Source organism: Synchiropus splendidus, chromosome 14 (assembly GCF_027744825.2).
Source record: "Synchiropus splendidus isolate RoL2022-P1 chromosome 14, RoL_Sspl_1.0, whole genome shotgun sequence".
Classification (NCBI taxonomy): domain Eukaryota; kingdom Metazoa; phylum Chordata; class Actinopteri; order Syngnathiformes; family Callionymidae; genus Synchiropus; species Synchiropus splendidus.
Window position 1 is genome coordinate 8,800,402 of NC_071347.1, and position 17,425 is coordinate 8,817,826.

Consider the following 17,425-nt stretch of genomic DNA (forward strand, 5'->3'; position numbering starts at 1 on the left):
TGTCTTGATAACACTTTCAAGTAATTGTAAGCAAAATCATAGGGTCAAGGCTTCTTAATGGATGTTTAGCAAGGCCTATATAATGGTTTTATTAACTTAAAACAATGTGTTTACGAATGAGTGTTACGTTGTACAGCAATTAACCAGATGTCTCTTGTAGGTTTTATGTCCTTAGATTTAAGTGCTCCAACTGCTTTCTCTACTCGCTCTTCATTTTCATTTATTCTGTTACTACAAGTTTTGGCTTTCTCAAGGCCATTTGAACGCAAACTTCCAGGGTGGGTATTGATCTGAATGACATAATGTGCAAAGGGTCATCTGCGTAGGACTGACCTTTAACCTCCAATGCATCATATCAATTAACTAATGTTGTGGGTAGCCTTCACTTCTGAGCCAACTTCTCCAGTTACTTATTGTTTCGCTTTATTTCCTATTTTTAAATCTTCATTTTCACTCTATTTTTTTCTTTTCTTTTTTTTATATCACAGCCTTGAAAACATGAATTTTATGAACTTAGCATGAAACACATAAGCCAGGCATAAAGTTGACTAGAGGCGCAGACCAAGACAGATGATCATATTATTTCAGAAAAGAAGAACAGCACTGTAAAACCTCAACTATGGTTGTAAGAATTTTTTTTTTAATGTTTAGAGAAGAGACATACAAGTTATCTGGATGTAACTCTAGTTCTACGAGTGCATGCGAAGCCCTCTAATGGACTTCACTATAGGTTTATTCCTTATAAGCATCTGCTTTGCTCTGAAAGATCTTTTGTATACTCTCCTCCCAAGTCTGGAGCTCTACCCCCCGTATAAGCCTTCTGCTACTGCAAAGCATCCTTTCTTTCACCCAGACAGTTCCGTCATCTCCTACGCCCTGCCTGGCCCAAGACGATCTCCAGTGCTTCCTGCTTTTACTGTCTGGGTCAGGACCATGTGAAGGAGGCCAACGTCTGTCGCGCTTGCCTCGCCTTTCGCCAGGATGGGCATCTAAGGCGCTGCAGTTTCATGCCGAGAGGAATGGTGTCTGTGGGCACTCCAGTTCTTCCCCTCGCTGGCTCTTGCCCCTGTAGTTATTATTACATTTTCATATTATTATTACATATTATATTTGCGTGTTAGATACTGGAAATAACACCGAACACAAAGGACATCATACAGGCGCAAGCATTCACGCAGTGACAAAACTGTCCAGGAAAATAGGGAAAAGCAGTTTGTTGCGCTGCTCCTTTTCAATCTCGGTGGGATGGAAGAAGAAAGGTTGACTTCACATCATGTAATGCATCAGACAAACGTCCCATGTAATTACAATGTATTAAAGGAGATAGAAATGTACTTTCATTCGTAACAGCTGCAGCCTCGCAAAGGTTATCTCTCAAGAACAAAGCTACAACCCTGTTACCACTGCACTCTGTTGTGGGTGGTCCTCTATCTACTGAGGAAACTGTTGGTAAACATGAGTCCTGCTGCAAAAGCAAACGTTTTCTCAGGACAGGTGATTATTTCTGATTGGTGTTCTCCCGAGCCGTTATCATAAGGCTGAGCTGAGCGTTCCTGTTAAGACACGGCAGCTATCAGCTCCAGCATACGCTTGCTGTCACCTTCCAGATTACACCTCTGATTCCCATCTCACACTTCACAGAGGCTTGACATTTAGTTGCGGGATGGAAAATCATCAAGAAAACAGCTCAGAAGGAAACTTCACGACTGAGTAGTCAAGAAAAGGGATGCAACATGGATGCTGAAAAAATGATTGATGTTGCTGTGTAATGTTTTTTTGGGGGTTTCGGGTTTGATCCCCTCAAGGTTTTTGTATAATTTTTTACTGGGATCTGTTATTTATTTGGTTATCACTTCCAGAAGTATCAAGGAATACTGTTTGTTTAAAAAAAAAACGCTACTCCCTTGGTGCAAAAAATGTCAAAAGAATATATAAAAAACAATCAAGCAAAGCAGAAAACAACAAGTAGGTACTAATAAATAATATATACACAAGTAGCAGCAGTAAAAAGAGCCTAATGCCACTATGTAGTACTGGCATGGGATTCCTTTTTCATCCATTAGTGTGAGTTTGAAGATAACATTTGCAAGCTTTTGTGGCTAGCGCTGTGGATAACAGTACTCCTCCATACCTCCATTGCCAAAATGTGCAAGTACCCATTTGTACACCATCACTGTTTCACACTATAGACACAGATGAAAGGTCCATGTTGTAGGAACATTGTCTTCTCATAGGCTTCTGAATACAGTATGTATAGCTTCCGTGGCTTGGGCTACACAAAATGGGAAAATAAAATTCCATCAGTTGACATTGAAATATAATATGTAAAGCATATGTTTTTATCGCACATCTGTAACTCAGTGAACTGTGAGTAGGTGTGGAGTTTGCTTGCGCGTTCTCCAGCTGTGGTCGCGATCTGGAGCCGTGGACTGTCAAACCATGGAGGAATGGAATCTATTGTAGTCTACTGACCATGTTTCACATGTCAATTGATAAAAGGCTTTTATCAAAATTGTTCAACTAGAACTGAGTATGCTCCAAAGACGTAGGGATTTGTCAACTATTATAAAACGTATATGCAGATGATGTTTGACTTTAATCAACTACTGAATTAGACACTTTCATATGACATGCAACATTCCTTTCCAACCACACTTCAATTAAAATTCTTTTTTTTTTCTTATCTAATTGTGAATTGTTTCAACACTACAAGCAGACCCTTTGACATACTCATAGGTGCAGTCCTAAACATCTGGCGATCAACCCCTCCGATCACCCACATAAAGTTAATATACATCAACATAAACTGTGTTGTCCCTGGGGCGCTATTGTCGCTGCAATATATCTCTGGGGTTGGCAAAGTGGAAGCCCAAGCACGCACAGATAAGCAGATACCAGTTGAAACAAGCAACACCAGAGTGACACTCACTTCTGCGGCCTGTTGAGGACCGGTTTGCCCACCGCGATCTACACTGAGTTCAGCGTATAAAGCTGAACTTTCTACAGATAATAGAGATTATTGCACTGTGGAGGCACATTTAACAGCCCCAGTCCATACCGTGCAAAGTTTTTTTCAGGCTTTTGCTTTGCAAAACTGAAAAGAGAAACTGTGTGGATGCAGCGAGTAAGTTGGGTACATTGCATGCTGTCATTGTTGCCTTACTTCAAAGCCGACAGCTAACCATGCTCTCCTCTGAAATCCCCCAAAAACCTGACAGTGTGAGAATACCATCAAACACTCTCCGGCTGCCTTTGAAATGCCACTGACACTGTTTGGCTCCACAATTTGCAGACACTAAAGAGTGCGTCCGTGTTATTGAAATAAATCTGAGGCTTGTAATGGGAATGGAAATAAATGCATCTTTCATGCCTCGGCTTAGAAGTTCGAGCACGATGTAGGAATGAAGCCTTGTTTCCGCTGAGAGCATGTTGTTGAGTGTTATTTCTGGGCGCTTTGTTGCCTCAGGGTTCATTGTATTTTCATTTCCTCTCCATTGTTTCCTCATCTATTTCGTGTGAAAGTTCTGTCCTAAAATGTGCTCGGTAATTTGGGGATAAAAGCTGCGCTGTCGATTGTGTTTTCAATAAACTTGATCCAGAAAGCTGTATAGTTGTAGTTCAGTCATTCAGCACCATTAAAATAAAAATTTTCTGTATAGATATACGTCACAATTAGGTGTCTGCAATTTGTTGTAGGTTTTAAAATGAATTCATTGCAATTCATCATATATTCGACACCATAGTGATGAAAGTGAAGTTGAATCTACACACATGAGCTTAAACATTAGGGTGAATGTGCTCCAGTGTTTTTTTTTTTTTACTGCAATTTTCCAAGCATTAGCACTCACTCATTTATTCTCCTTCGTTGCGGATGTTTTGGTAATGACATCACATTATATAATCTAATGCACCTGAGAATCTTGTTGCATTGAAAATTTATTCTGTGTTATTCGTATGGATTAGTTATTTATCAAAGTTGATCTCATAAAATTCGAGTTCTATTCACAGGCTATTTTTTACTTTATTTTCAGTGAGAAAAAAAAAGAAAAAGAAAAAAAGAAGTGTTATTATACTACACACAAGTCTCCCCATCAAAAGATTATATGGAATATATTGATTAAAATATGAATAATAATAAAGTACAAAAAACAAACACCTAAATGAGTGTGTCATCATTCAAATAGCTTTCAATGTAGACAGCAGAATGCATTTAACATGAAAAACAAAACCACAACCCCAAGTATTGCACCATCATCGGGTCGTTCACCGGCCACTACTGAACTTTTTGGCTGTCCTTAGGCCTCTTTTCAACACTATGGAGCAACCCATCCTCACTCCCATGGTGTAATGTGTTGACATTGGGGAAGTGGACTTTTGTGTCCTATACTCATGACAAAGGCAGCCAGGCAATTGACACGTTGTTACATTTCGGAGTGCCATCCTGTAGCTTGCCTAACCCCAACTTCCATCTTTCTACTACGTGATGTGCTGCCCACCGCAGAAGTTGGAGCACGGGCATCAATTGAAAGCCTCAACATGCAACACTGCCAGTGGCATCAGCGTAGGACTGAAAAGTCCATGTCGATATGTTGTGCCATGGGAGTGGAAATGGGCTGCGATAGAAGCATCACAGCTCATTGGCTCGCTCTTTTCAATGAGATCGCTTCCAGCTCTCCGAAACTCTCCTGACTGGCAGCATGAGGATTCTGTACCGTGGCACAGAGGCTTTCAGTGTAGGCTAGTTTGACGTGATTCCATCCCAGTCACATGATCGCTGGACTATGGAGCAACACTCATTACCATTGGCTATTCTCATCTTCTGTCAAGACTTGGATGAATATAATCCATCGATGCCACTATTCTCCTCTCCATGGAGGATAAGAAATACCTCTCTATTTAAGCATGAAACATGTGAAATAAAGCATCAAAGCACTCTTTCATGTCCACTGACCCATTTGTTTTGCTAACATAACGTGACAGCAGCTTATTAGTTGGCAATAAAAACAGCGATGTCTTTAGATCACATATCCTTTATGGCACTGAGGTCTGTATTATCCTTCATAATGATGAGAGTCAAATCCTTAAGTTGTGGTGCATATGTTGGGAATACAAGCCGCATATTTTCATTGTACTGACAGCAGGTCTACACCCACAAGTTTGACGTCAGGACAGTAACAGTGGCTCACCATTTAATGAGTTGGTTCAAGCCTTTGCTCTTAGACCAGAGCTGTCTTTCATCTTCAGAGAGGCACCACTGATCCACAAGCTGCTCAGAGAGTCCTGATAATACAGATTCATATCTAAACCCATTTCTTCCTCAGAAAGATGCACATACAGTCCCCGATGTGACAGAACACAGAGATGAGACACCCCCACATCTTTTATGAAGATTCTTCTTTTTTTTTTTTTTTTACCAGCAGAGAGAATGGAAGTCTTTGTTGATGGATTGTGGAGGATGCCGTCTTGACAGTGTGACGTTCTTTGTCTGTCACGGAGAAGGGACACGATCATTCTATCAACATATCCTTCCCCCTTTTTACTGGAATGGTAATTGCACTAAAATGGCCACTCTATATGATTTCCTGTTCAACTGAAGCATCTCCTGAACTGAAAGCTGAACACTTTTAAGACGAACGAAGGCTTGGTGGAGGCTTGGTGGAGGAGGACTCTGAGGGAAACTGAATATGTTGACTGGATGGAAGAGATAGACAAAAAAAAAAATCCGGCAAAATGAGATAAAAGTGAAGCACTGTGTGTAAAATATGGTTTCGAACCTAGCAGCGTTTACGCCAGGTGGTGCTGGATGAGGTTACTGATAGAATTGTAGTGGGGACCAGTACCATTACTGCTCCCTTTATGTATGAAATTGTAACCAACGCTGATCACATACTTGCATGCGTTCTTTACATGGCATTGCTGCTCACCAAGATGTCCACCAGGGGGAGCAGCCCACAGTCAAATGTTTATGACAATAATGAACTCCAAAACAAACACTAATAACAATGAGAATAACGGAGACGGTGTTGTCGAATGCGGTGGTTGGTGAGACCAAATCCAGAGATGCAGGGGCATTCAGAGATGTCAGATCACCTCAGCATGCTTTTCAACTAAGAGTGGAAACTAGAGCAGAACAAAGAGTTGCTGCAGCTCCACTCTGCCGCCCTGTTAAATGACATTTAAATGAAAGAGCAGCCTGTCCAGATCTGTGAGAGTTGCATCAGTGCATCACACAGTGATGAGAAAGGTGAAAGTGGCCGAAGAAGGTGGCGTTTTCTCATCTTCGGTCCTGACTGAAGCAGTGAACCTCCCTTTCAAGAAGTCTGGTGAGGAAGGAATTGAGCGAAAGGAGGGAGTCCATAATGTTAAATGTCAGGGGAGAGAGAGTTGGTGCTCTCCAGAACTCATAGTTTGTTGTGCACTGTATCACCAGTACGATAAGTCTGATCGGGGTTGTGTCATCGACTCCATCGCCTCCATAAGTTAAGGCCAGAGGGCAGCTGTTTGTAAACAGGAAGAAGAGATCACAGCCTTGAGTGGACAAAGGTTCTGCCCTGTGAGTGCGCTGTGTTTATTGTCAGGTAGCAGCAACAACAAGTGGTGACATCCAAACCAACGCCATTTGGGATGAATGTACTTTGCACGCCGTACTCATGCGTCCTTATAAACACACCAATGCTTGTAAGTATGAAAACTGTTGTCTGAGTCACCCTTTCTTTTTCTCTGCTTTCAGTTCAATTTGATGATTGTGCGGGCAACAAAGGGGTTAAATTTGAGGTGTCCGACCCCATCTTTCATGTTGACGAGGAGTTCAAGTTGGCTCCTCGGAAAGACGCCCAGTTTGCCGGTCCTGTTATTTTCATCCACGGAATCAGCGCACATGCGGACGACGTGGCCGAGGTGAACATCTCTCAGCTGCCTGATCATTCGCCGCACAAGCTCAAGGTGAGGTTTGCTGCTGTTTTGGTCTCAAGTGATGCCTCTGTAAATACATTGTTTTAACTGGTGAAAGTATCCTGCGCACATCTATCCTCTGACGCACACAGTGTTCAAGTAAAAGTAACATGGCTCTCAAGTGTTCAGCTCAGTTCAAAGGTGGGATTCCAACTTCTCACGTCGTGTTGAAACTTGTATAAAAGGAATAAAGTCAGGCATGAATTGCAGACACAGTAGGGAGTTTGACAGTGGCATGGTAGGAGGTGGGATTTCTAGCTCTGATCTTTGCTCGGAGCCACATTTGTAGACTGTGTCGAATTAAAAATGAATAAATGTCAACATAATATTGCATTTTAATGACTTAAATAGCTTATAATCACAGGTGCCACAGTGGAGAATCTGCTTCCACCTGCTTCCAACTGCTGCTACTGCTTCATGCATAATCATAGTTTATTTACATTACATTTTTCAGGTTGTGAAATGCCACACCAACAATAATTGAAAAAATGTTCTTTAAGTCTCTAATCCAATGATTGAAAATTGAAAGTAACCTGTCATATAAATGTTTATGAAGATGCTTTGTTAAAGGAGCCATGAACCCAGGTGGGCAAAGTGGGGCTTGTGGGCCACAGGCAGCCCTCATGAGAAATGGTCCTGATTCTCTTCTTCATCATTCATTGCTAATTCTGTCATGGCTCCGGTTCCAGGCTCAGAGTCCTGGTTTTGCTTCTCTCCCTCTGCTCCTTTGGCACACGGCTGGAGCCCATTACACCCTGATTACTGTCTTCAAAAACACCTGGGCTCCAGCAACGTGTGCCAGATCGTTGTGTCTTTGTTTCCTGCCACTTCTCCTAGTCCCTGTGTGTTTTCCACGTTCCCTGGGTGATTCCTGTGATTTTGGACTCCTCTCGATCCCCTGTGGTAACTCCCGGTTCTCGTGTCTCTCCCTGTGTTCGGCTTCTGCGGTTCTCGTGTCTCTCCCTGTGTTCGGCTTCTGCGGTTCTCGTGTCTCTCTCCCTGTGTTCGGCTTTTACTTCTGTGCGCCTGCTAGTTCTTTTGTTACATTGTTTAACCCTGCTGTCCTGAGTTAGTGTTTTTGGTTTCTTGCTGTTTGCCGCGTGTTTCTTGGTTTTCTTTTGTAGTTTATTCTCGGTTTTCATTTGTGATTTAAGTTCATTTAACTCCCGGTTCGGTGACGCTTTCTGTTTTGACTTTTTACTAATTTTTGTGCACTTCTGTTAGTTTTCATTACTGTTTTTACACTTTGCGTTTGCTCTGTTTCTTCCCGGTTCGGTGACGCTTTCAGTTCTGATTCAGTTGTTTAATTATTAAATATCTAATCTTTACTCCGTCCTGCCTCCAGTGCCTTTCACCACTCGCACTTGGGTCTTGGTCACGTCCCCCTACGTGGCTTTAGCTCCCTCGTCCCTTCGCTCTCGTGACAGAAACGATCTGGCCATGTTAATAGACCCAGCAGTGTTGAAGGGCTGGCAGGACGAGCTAGACGCTCAGGCCACCAGTATAGGCAATATGGAGAGGATGACGGTGTCTATTTTTGAACTGTTGGACTCCATGTCTGAGGCGGTTGCACGGCTTTCCTCCCGCTCTGCTCTGTCCGGTTCTCCGCTTGCTTCTTCTGCTCTTCCGTCGGAGCCAATTCTGTCTGTTCCCGTACGTGATTTTTTCTTTCGTGACTCTTGTGTTTCCCCGTCTTCGCCTCCCGTGGACACCGGCGCGGCTCTCAAGCCGCCGCCTCCCGTGGTCTCCGGCGCAGCTCTCAAGCCAGCGTCTCCCGTGGTCTCCGGCGCTGCTCTCAAGCCGGTGGCTCCTGTGGTCTCCGGCGCTGCTCTCAAGCCGGTGGCTCCTGTGGTCTCCGGCGCTGCTCTCCAGACGGCGCCTCCCGTGGTCTCCGGCGCGGCCCTCCAGCCAGCGGCTCTCCAGCCGGCGCCTCCCCTGTTTTTCGGCGCGGCTCTCCAGCCGGCGCCTCCCGGGTTTTCCGGCGCGGCTCTCCAGCCGGCGCCTCCCGGGTTTTCCGGCGCGGCTCTCCAGCCGGCGCCTCCCGTGTTTTCCGGCGCGGCTCTCCAGCCGGCGCCTCCCGTGTTTTCCGGCGCGGCTCTCCAGCCGACGCCTTCCCTGGTCTCAGGCGCGGCTCTCCAGCCGACGCCTTCCCGGGTCTCAGGCGCGGCTCTCCAGCCGGCGCCTCCCCTGGTCTCAGGCGCGGCTCTCCAGCCGGCGCCTCCCCTGTTCTCCGGCGCCGCTCTCCAGCCGGCGCCTCCTCTGGTCAGGCCGCTGCCTCCCCTGGTCAGGCCGCTGCCTCCCAAAAACTCCTACGCGGCTCCCAAGCCGTCTCCTCCCGAGGGCCCCTACGCGGCTCCCAGGCCGTCTCCTCCCGAGGGCCCCTACGCGGCTCCCAGGCCGTCTCCTCCCGAGGGCCCCTACGCGGCTCCCAGGCCGTCTCCTCCCGAGGGCCCCTACGCGGCTCCCAGGCCGTCTCCTCCCGAGGGCCCCTACGCGGCTCCCAAGCCGTCTCCTCCCAAGGGCCCCTACGCGGCTCCCAAGCCGCTGTCTCCTCCCGACGACTCCAGCGGGGCTCCCAAGCCGCCGCCACCCGACGACTCCAGCGGGGCTCCCAAGCCGCCGCCGCCCAAAGACTCCTGCACGACTCTCAAGCGTCCGCCTCCCGAGGACTTCTGCGCCGCTCTGAAGCCGCCGCCTCGCAAACGTTACTGCACGGCTCTCAAGCTGCCGCCGCCTCCCGACGACACCAGCGGGGCTCTCAAGCCGCCGCTGCTGCCTCCCGACGTCTCCAGCGGGGCTCCCAAGCCGCCGCCGCGGCTTCCCGACGTCTCCAGCGTGACTTCCAAGCCACCGCCGCCGCCGCCGCCGCGGCCTCCCTACGTCTCCAGCGTGGCTCCCAAGCCGCCGCCGCCTCCCAACGTCTCCAGCTTGGCTCCCAAGCCGCCGCCGCGGCCTCCCGACGTCTCCAGCGTGGCTCCCAAGCCGCGTCCTCCCGACGTCTCCAGCGTGGCTCCCAAGTCGCCGCCGCCGCTGCGGCCTCCCGACGTCTCCAGCGTGGCTCCCAAGTCGCCGCCGCGGCCTCCCGACGTCTCCAGCGTGGCTCCCAAGTCGCCGCCGCCGCCGCGTCCTCCCGACGTCTCCAGCGTGGCTCCCAAGCCGCGTCCTCCCGACGTCTCCAGCGTGGCTCCCAAGTCGCCGCCGCCGCCGCGGCCTCCCGACGTCTCCAGCGTGGCTCCCAAGTCGCCGCCGCCGCCGCGGCCTCCCGACGTCTCCAGCGTGGCTCCCAAGCCGCGTCCTCCCGACGTCTCCAGCGTGGCTCCCAAGCCGCGTCCTCCCGACGTCTCCAGCGTGGCTCCCAAGCCGCGTCCTCCCGACGTCTCCAGCGTGGCTCCCAAGTCGCGTCCTCCCGACGTCTCCAGCGTGGCTCCCAAGTCGCCGCCGCCGCGGCCTCCCGACGTCTCCAGCGTGGCTCCCAAGTCGCCGCCGCCGCCGCGGCCTCCCGACGTCTCCAGCGTGGCTCCCAAGTCGCCGCCGCGGCCTCCCGACGTCTCCAGCGTGGCTCCCAAGTCGCCGCCGCGGCCTCCCGACGTCTCCAGCGTGGCTCCCAAGTCGCCGCCGCCGCCTCCCGACGTCTCCAGCGTGGCTCCCAAGCCGCCGCCGCCGCCTCCCGACGTCTCCAGCGTGGCTCCCAAGCCGCCGCCGCGGCCTCCCCACGTCTTCAGCGTGGCTCCCAAGCCGCCGCCGCGGCCTCCCCACGTCTTCAGCGTGGCTTCCAAGCCGCCGCCGCGGCCTCCCCACGTCTCCTGCGTGGCTCCCAAGCCGCCGCCGCGTCCTCCCGAAGACCCCAGCCGCAACTTCCCACCCGCCACCTCCCCAGTACCCCAGCTTGTCTTCCGGGTCGCTGCAGCCCGGCTCTTCCAGTCGCTCCAATGGGCCTCCTCCTCCCCTCGTCTACGACGACCGTCCATCCAGGACTGGTAGAACACCAAGAGGTGTTCTTTAAGGGGGGGGTACTGTCATGGCTCCGGTTCCAGGCTCAGAGTCCTGGTTTTGCTTCTCTCCCTCTGCTCCTTTGGCACACGGCTGGAGCCCATTACACCCTGATTACTGTCTTCAAAAACACCTGGGCTCCAGCAACGTGTGCCAGATCGTTGTGTCTTTGTTTCCTGCCACTTCTCCTAGTCCCTGTGTGTTTTCCACGTTCCCTGGGTGATTCCTGTGATTTTGGACTCCTCTCGATCCCCTGTGGTAACTCCCGGTTCTCGTGTCTCTCCCTGTGTTCGGCTTCTGCGGTTCTCGTGTCTCTCCCTGTGTTCGGCTTCTGCGGTTCTCGTGTCTCTCTCCCTGTGTTCGGCTTTTACTTCTGTGCGCCTGCTAGTTCTTTTGTTACATTGTTTAACCCTGCTGTCCTGAGTTAGTGTTTTTGGTTTCTTGCTGTTTGCCGCGTGTTTCTTGGTTTTCTTTTGTAGTTTATTCTCGGTTTTCATTTGTGATTTAAGTTCATTTAACTCCCGGTTCGGTGACGCTTTCTGTTTTGACTTTTTACTAATTTTTGTGCACTTCTGTTAGTTTTCATTACTGTTTTTACACTTTGCGTTTGCTCTGTTTCTTCCCGGTTCGGTGACGCTTTCAGTTCTGATTCAGTTGTTTAATTATTAAATATCTAATCTTTACTCCGTCCTGCCTCCAGTGCCTTTCACCACTCGCACTTGGGTCTTGGTCACGTCCCCCTACGTGGCTTTAGCTCCCTCGTCCCTTCGCTCTCGTGACAAATTCTATAGGAAATTATTTAGCTTCATCTTGCTCTTTATTTTCTTTTGCCCTATCTTTTTTTATATTTAATCAGCACACACACACACGCACACACACACACATATATAATGTTGTCACCCAAATATATCTATATATCACTGCATAAAAAGCTCCAGTTTTTGTGATTTATATGGAGAAGTATTATAATAATAACATAAAATAAACAATAATAATAAAAACATACATTAAGCATATACATATAAAGATAATTGTTAGCTTTTTAACTGTAAGTATTCACTGTTGGAGTTGAGAGTGAATGATTGGTGACTATTCCAAGACATAAATCAGTACTTTATTACGACTAAGGCTGATATGTTGCTCATACATATATGAATAAGTTGAATGTTTAGGTTTATTTATGGCAGTATATGTTCCCTAATCTAAAGTGTAATAAAAAAAAGTAATGTAACTACATTTAATAAGATTGGGGGGGTCTCATTTTTAACGCCCCCATCAATTGCCAACCATTCTTCTCATGATCAACTTGAAAATGGATCTAGGAAAGAAATAAAAAACTCTCATGGTGTGTAAAGAAATGCAGAAGTCAATCCTTGGTCCGACTGGGAACGAAAATTCCACCCACAATTCTAGATTGAGATGCTTTTATCTTTTCATTTCAGATCATGAAATTCCCGCCTACAATGCAACATTCTCGGTTGCTTCTGTTAGTCATCCTTTTTGATGAACGATTCAACGGTATTCACAGGAGAATGAAATACTTCATCCTGAAATCGAAGCATAAATAAATCAATATAATTCTGAATCAATCAATCTGTTTTACCTGTAATGTTTCAGGCTGTCACTATTAACAATAGAGTTTGGGGTCATATGTTGTGTAAAGAAAAAAACAATGTCACTGAGAAGATTTTGGAGGCGCTAGGCACAGATGGTTTTTGCTTTGGTATCTCAGAGTTCATCTATCTTTCCAGGCGGCTGCCCTTTGTGTTCAGTCCATTAGTGCATGCATGCCGTTCCAATTTGGTTGTACCACAGTAGCTCGCAAAGTCTGCAGGTTCAGGGGTGATTTCTGGCAAGTCACAGAGGTTTAAATGTATTAAGCCTTGGCATGACGTATTGTCGTTTTTTTTTTTTTTTTGACAAATTTGAGCATCAAGATCCAATAAGTGTGTTTGGGTTTCCTTCTACAGACACACATTTGACATTTTTCATCATATATATACTGTGGTACCTCAGTTCTCGACCCCAATCCGTTCCAGACGGCCGTTCGAGAAGCGATTTGTTCAAAATCTGAATCGATTTTTCCCCTTACAATGAATGGAAAAAGAAAGAATGTGTTTGTCTCTCCAGAAGTGAAGAGGTGCCCGGTGCGTGTCCAGCTCTGAATGTGCGCTTCTGTGCAATTTGGCTGTGACAAAGTCATAAACCAAGTAACGCTCTGTCCCAGACTCGCCTCATCCCTGTCTGAGCTCCAGCCCACAACAGGACATCAAACCCTGGAGTGTGGAGAGCGAGCACCTCCCCTGTGACACTCTACCACGGTCCAGTGTGGAGACAGGAAAGGTTTTACACCTCAATATGAAGAAGAAACAGTCAGTAAATGGAGCAACGGGACAAAGGCACAAAGCGCCTCGTGGGTCAGCTGATCGGTCCGCGCACGTTATGTTTTTTTCCGGCTTTTTTCGGGGGCATTTGATTCTGGATTTTCGTTCAAAATCCGAAGCAAAAAAATCTAGAAATTTTTGTTCGAACTCCGAGACGTTCGAAAACTGAGGTACCACTATATATATATATATATACCAAAAAACATCTCCTCCATGTTTGTTGTTGTTGTTATCATCCTAGCTGCGACGTGTCTCGTGCATCAGTGTGATCAGTGGACCAGGAGCTCCTGCACTTACAAAGGTTCCCTGTTTTCTGCAGAGCAAACTGTTAATTTTTTTTTTTTTACAATGTTACACATTTGGTTTGGATGCTATTACTGGTCCATGCCTTGCAGACGGTACGCATCGAGCAACTGTCAATTATACGGTGCTGCCAATCTCTTGTCAGTCAGTCCTTATAATGGGTTTGCACAACCAACAGACATTATTATGCGTTTTACAAGATGGGATCTATTTTAAAAAAGTGAGCAGGAAATGGAAGGGCCATACCTGAGTATGTGAGGAGTCAGAAATGTCAACAAACAGCAACACATCTATTCCGTATGTCAAAACATTTGTTTCCTCAGAGGTTTTCAGCTCCATATTTATAGCCTGTGCTGTAAATCTATTTTTTTTTTCCTGTTGGGATAATCTCTATTTTAAAGCAATTCCATAATAGGTAATTGCTCAGTGCAAATAATCCCAGAGCTCATGAATAAAGTGAAGTGTAAAAACAATGGTCAGGGAGTCTTTTTTTTATTTTTTATCTTGATGAAAGGTCTCTTAAAGGAGCGTGTTTAATTGCTTTCTTTAAGTCGTTTCCAAAACAGTAATTAATTTACGATTGTCTTTTGCATTTAGACAAAAATATAAATCCAGCACTTTTATGTTCGGCGTCCACTTTGCAATTTCAGTCCAAATCCTCTTAGCTGTCCCCAGTGGATGGTTTGGAATGTGCGCCGGATGAAAACATCTGCAGCAAATGACTGATGGCTGGAGTGTTTTAATAACAATGATTTTCCTTCACTGGGTCCAATGTCAACACTGATGGGATCATTTTATCTTCGCCCGCACGAGTTGAAACGTACATCAAACTGGCCTGTGGTGCGAACTGCCAAACAGTTGTCGGTAACCTGCGATAGACATGGCAGTATTTTTACAGACTCCTGTCTGTCTGTGAAACAATTGATAACCATGAATAAGGATAGATGTATAAACTTCAGGGTGATCTGATCTTGGCTAACAGCTCTTCGTGGAGAGGAAACAAAGCATGTTATAGAGGAAAATGAACCCACAAAAACTACCTCACAGCTTCACCATTGTCCCCCACTTGTTGGCACATTCAGAAAACCTCCCCATCTGTGACTGCCAGAATTAGAGGTGATGATCCTCATCATCCACTTCATACTCAGAAGCCGTCCGCTTCAAGGTTGCTCACAGATGAAGCCAACAGTAGAGGCTGCCCGGGCTGAGGATGGGGTTTGGACCGCGGACAGGTGGCACTGTGGTGAGGGCTGTTCTGGCAGTGGGGTCAGGACTGGACTGCAGAATCTAGATCTTAGTTTCCATCCACCACTCCCTGCCTTCACCATAGTGTCTCACATAGGCGCCGCTGCAGTCGCTACTACTTGCGCCTCTCACCTCCTGTGTAAATGTACCGGCGTGAGTTTTCAAATATGAGTGTTTTTAATCCATCAGTTTACTCACTTTCTCTTTTGATTCTGTTAAGCACTTAGAGTTGCGTTCTCATTTGAAAAAAGGCGATGCACTGTAAGTAAATAAAGTACTTCTGGACAGGAAGCCCAAGACGCATCGTCCATTAAGGTTTGGAGGCTGGGAATAGACCAAGAGGCGGGGGGGATAACATCCGTAATATGATGAGACACCTCTTAGAATTCTTATTTCCGAGCTGAGCATGGAGGAAAACTGATGTCGGGCAGTTTTTAAGATAATTACAAACATGCAAGTGGTTTGAGAATTGATGAGATAATCGAATTTAATTCAAGAGTTTGTCGGATGAAGATATTCATGAATTATAGAGACAAAAGGGCTTTTGAAAATATTAGTCAGGTTTTTCTTTCGATAACTGGGATTCTGTTTGTACAGACCTACAGTAGCGGAAGCCTTATGTGTTTCAGAACACTTATTTACTCCCCAACATTGTCAGCAAAGTCAACAAATAACAGAGACTGTCTTCAACACTGAACAAAAAACTAGTCACAGCATCATATTAATGTGTAACATTTTAATATTGTCCTGCCACTAGCTCGCACTAGAATGCATTGGGTGTCCAAAAACTTTTTTCAACCACTATATATTTTAACAACACATACTGTCTGTCTGTTTGAAATATAGAAACTATAATGTACCTATAGTTATGTTGAAGAAAATATGCAGTGACAATGCCCTTGTCACTGCATCATTCAACAGATCTACCAGCCTGACAAAAAATGTATTTTAATTTCTGTTCTTTATATCCAATAAAAATTGTTATGATTTACAAACTCTAGGAACAAAATCACAAATAGCGTACCAGATTTACAGACTTCTTTAGCATTTATTTCCTTCATTTGTAAGTGTATTTGCAAGTTTGTAAATGTGTTTTCAGGGTTTGTAAAGGTGTTTTCAGTGAAAGTCAATTTTCCAAATAGTCGTACAGAAAGGGAGGGGAGCAAATTCCGGACATGATCCGGCAACCTACTTGGATCCGGAGGAGCTCTGCTGGAATGTTCCACTGTGACTCAGGCTTGTTCCACAGACCTCTGCAAAATAGCTTGGCCAAGTCTTTGCTACCCTTAAAATGAGGCAGATGCTGGTCTTGTCTGTTGAGCGTGAGCCGCTGTACTGGTTTGCACGGCAGAAGTTAAGTGCTTGGTAGCCTAAATGCACCTCAGAAACCCAAAGATATCTGAGTGTTTCTTCATTAAAAAGGGAATATATCAGCTTGAAATATCAATGCAATATTGCACCACCAAATATGTTATAGTGCACCAATATTACACCTCTAATATGCGTAGATGCATGTTCGTCTTGTTTGTAAATAAGTTTCATTTCAATAAAGGCTGGAAACAGTCCAAATAAAAGACACACATTCTGCTTTTGTAATTGATTTTCTTGTTGATAAATAATGAGTGCTGGGAGCAAAGGTGGTGAGACGCAGTTTTTAATTCTGTTATGCAAGCTGTTTTATTGCCCAGAGGCGAACAGCAGCTGTGGGATAATTGTGAGGAAAAAAACCAAAACAAAACATCTCAATTCAGAGATTAATTATGTTTTTCGTTTTTTGTTTGTCTGTGTTTTTTTCCCCCCCATAATTGTCGGTGTATGCAATAAGTGAATCTCACTTTATTGTCAGCAGCCATTGAAAAAAAAAGGACTGGTTTTCCACCCGAGCGTTCTCTTGTTGCGGCTTTGTACAGAGAGACGGTTACACAATTATTTGCTCTTCCGACATTATTCAAATATAATAATAATCCAACGGCGTCCTTATCTTTGCGTTTTGTGTGTTAAACCGATTTCATCCCCATTTAAGTTGCGAGACCATCTTGCATTGTTGAATGCGACTTGAGATCTTGCGTCTTGCAGCCACAGCACATGAACAAACATTACACAACAAACAATTGGGCTCCTTCCGTCAACGTCCCACACTCGCTCTCTTTCCTTTTCATCCCTTTTTTTCTGTTGACAGCTTAGCTCCTACTGTTGGTTCTCAGATAAGCACCTTCTTGTGGCGCATCATTTTCTAGAATTGAACACTTAATATCTTCGAAATTATGCAGCCTTTGTCAGGTATCGTTTCTCTCAGTTGTTACTCCATCGCAATCCTATGGCCTTTGTGTAGCTGAGTTACAAATACATGAAAACAAGCACCAAAATACCACGAGGGGCTCACACCTAACAGGTTTTTAGAAAAGCAAACGTTTCCTCTGTGCACACGTCTTTTTCAAAAAAGCTGCATGAATCAGCCAACATAAATGTGGCGTGGACAACATCATAACAATGCAAAAATAATGCTAAATATTGGGCGCTCACTCTACTGATTCAGAACCAAAAACCCTATT

The 17,425-nt window shown here is 45.9% G+C and overlaps 1 protein-coding gene across 1 annotated transcript in view; it reads left to right on the forward strand.

Moving 5' to 3' along the window:
- cdh13 (cadherin 13, H-cadherin (heart)) overlaps window positions 1–17,425 on the forward strand; it is a 290,131-nt gene that overhangs the window by 101,156 nt on the left and 171,550 nt on the right. Inside the window, exon 3 of the mRNA XM_053884926.1 lies at window positions 6,731–6,942. Within this exon, the coding sequence (XP_053740901.1) occupies window positions 6,731–6,942 (212 nt within the window). The remainder of the gene's footprint in view (window positions 1–6,730; window positions 6,943–17,425) is intronic.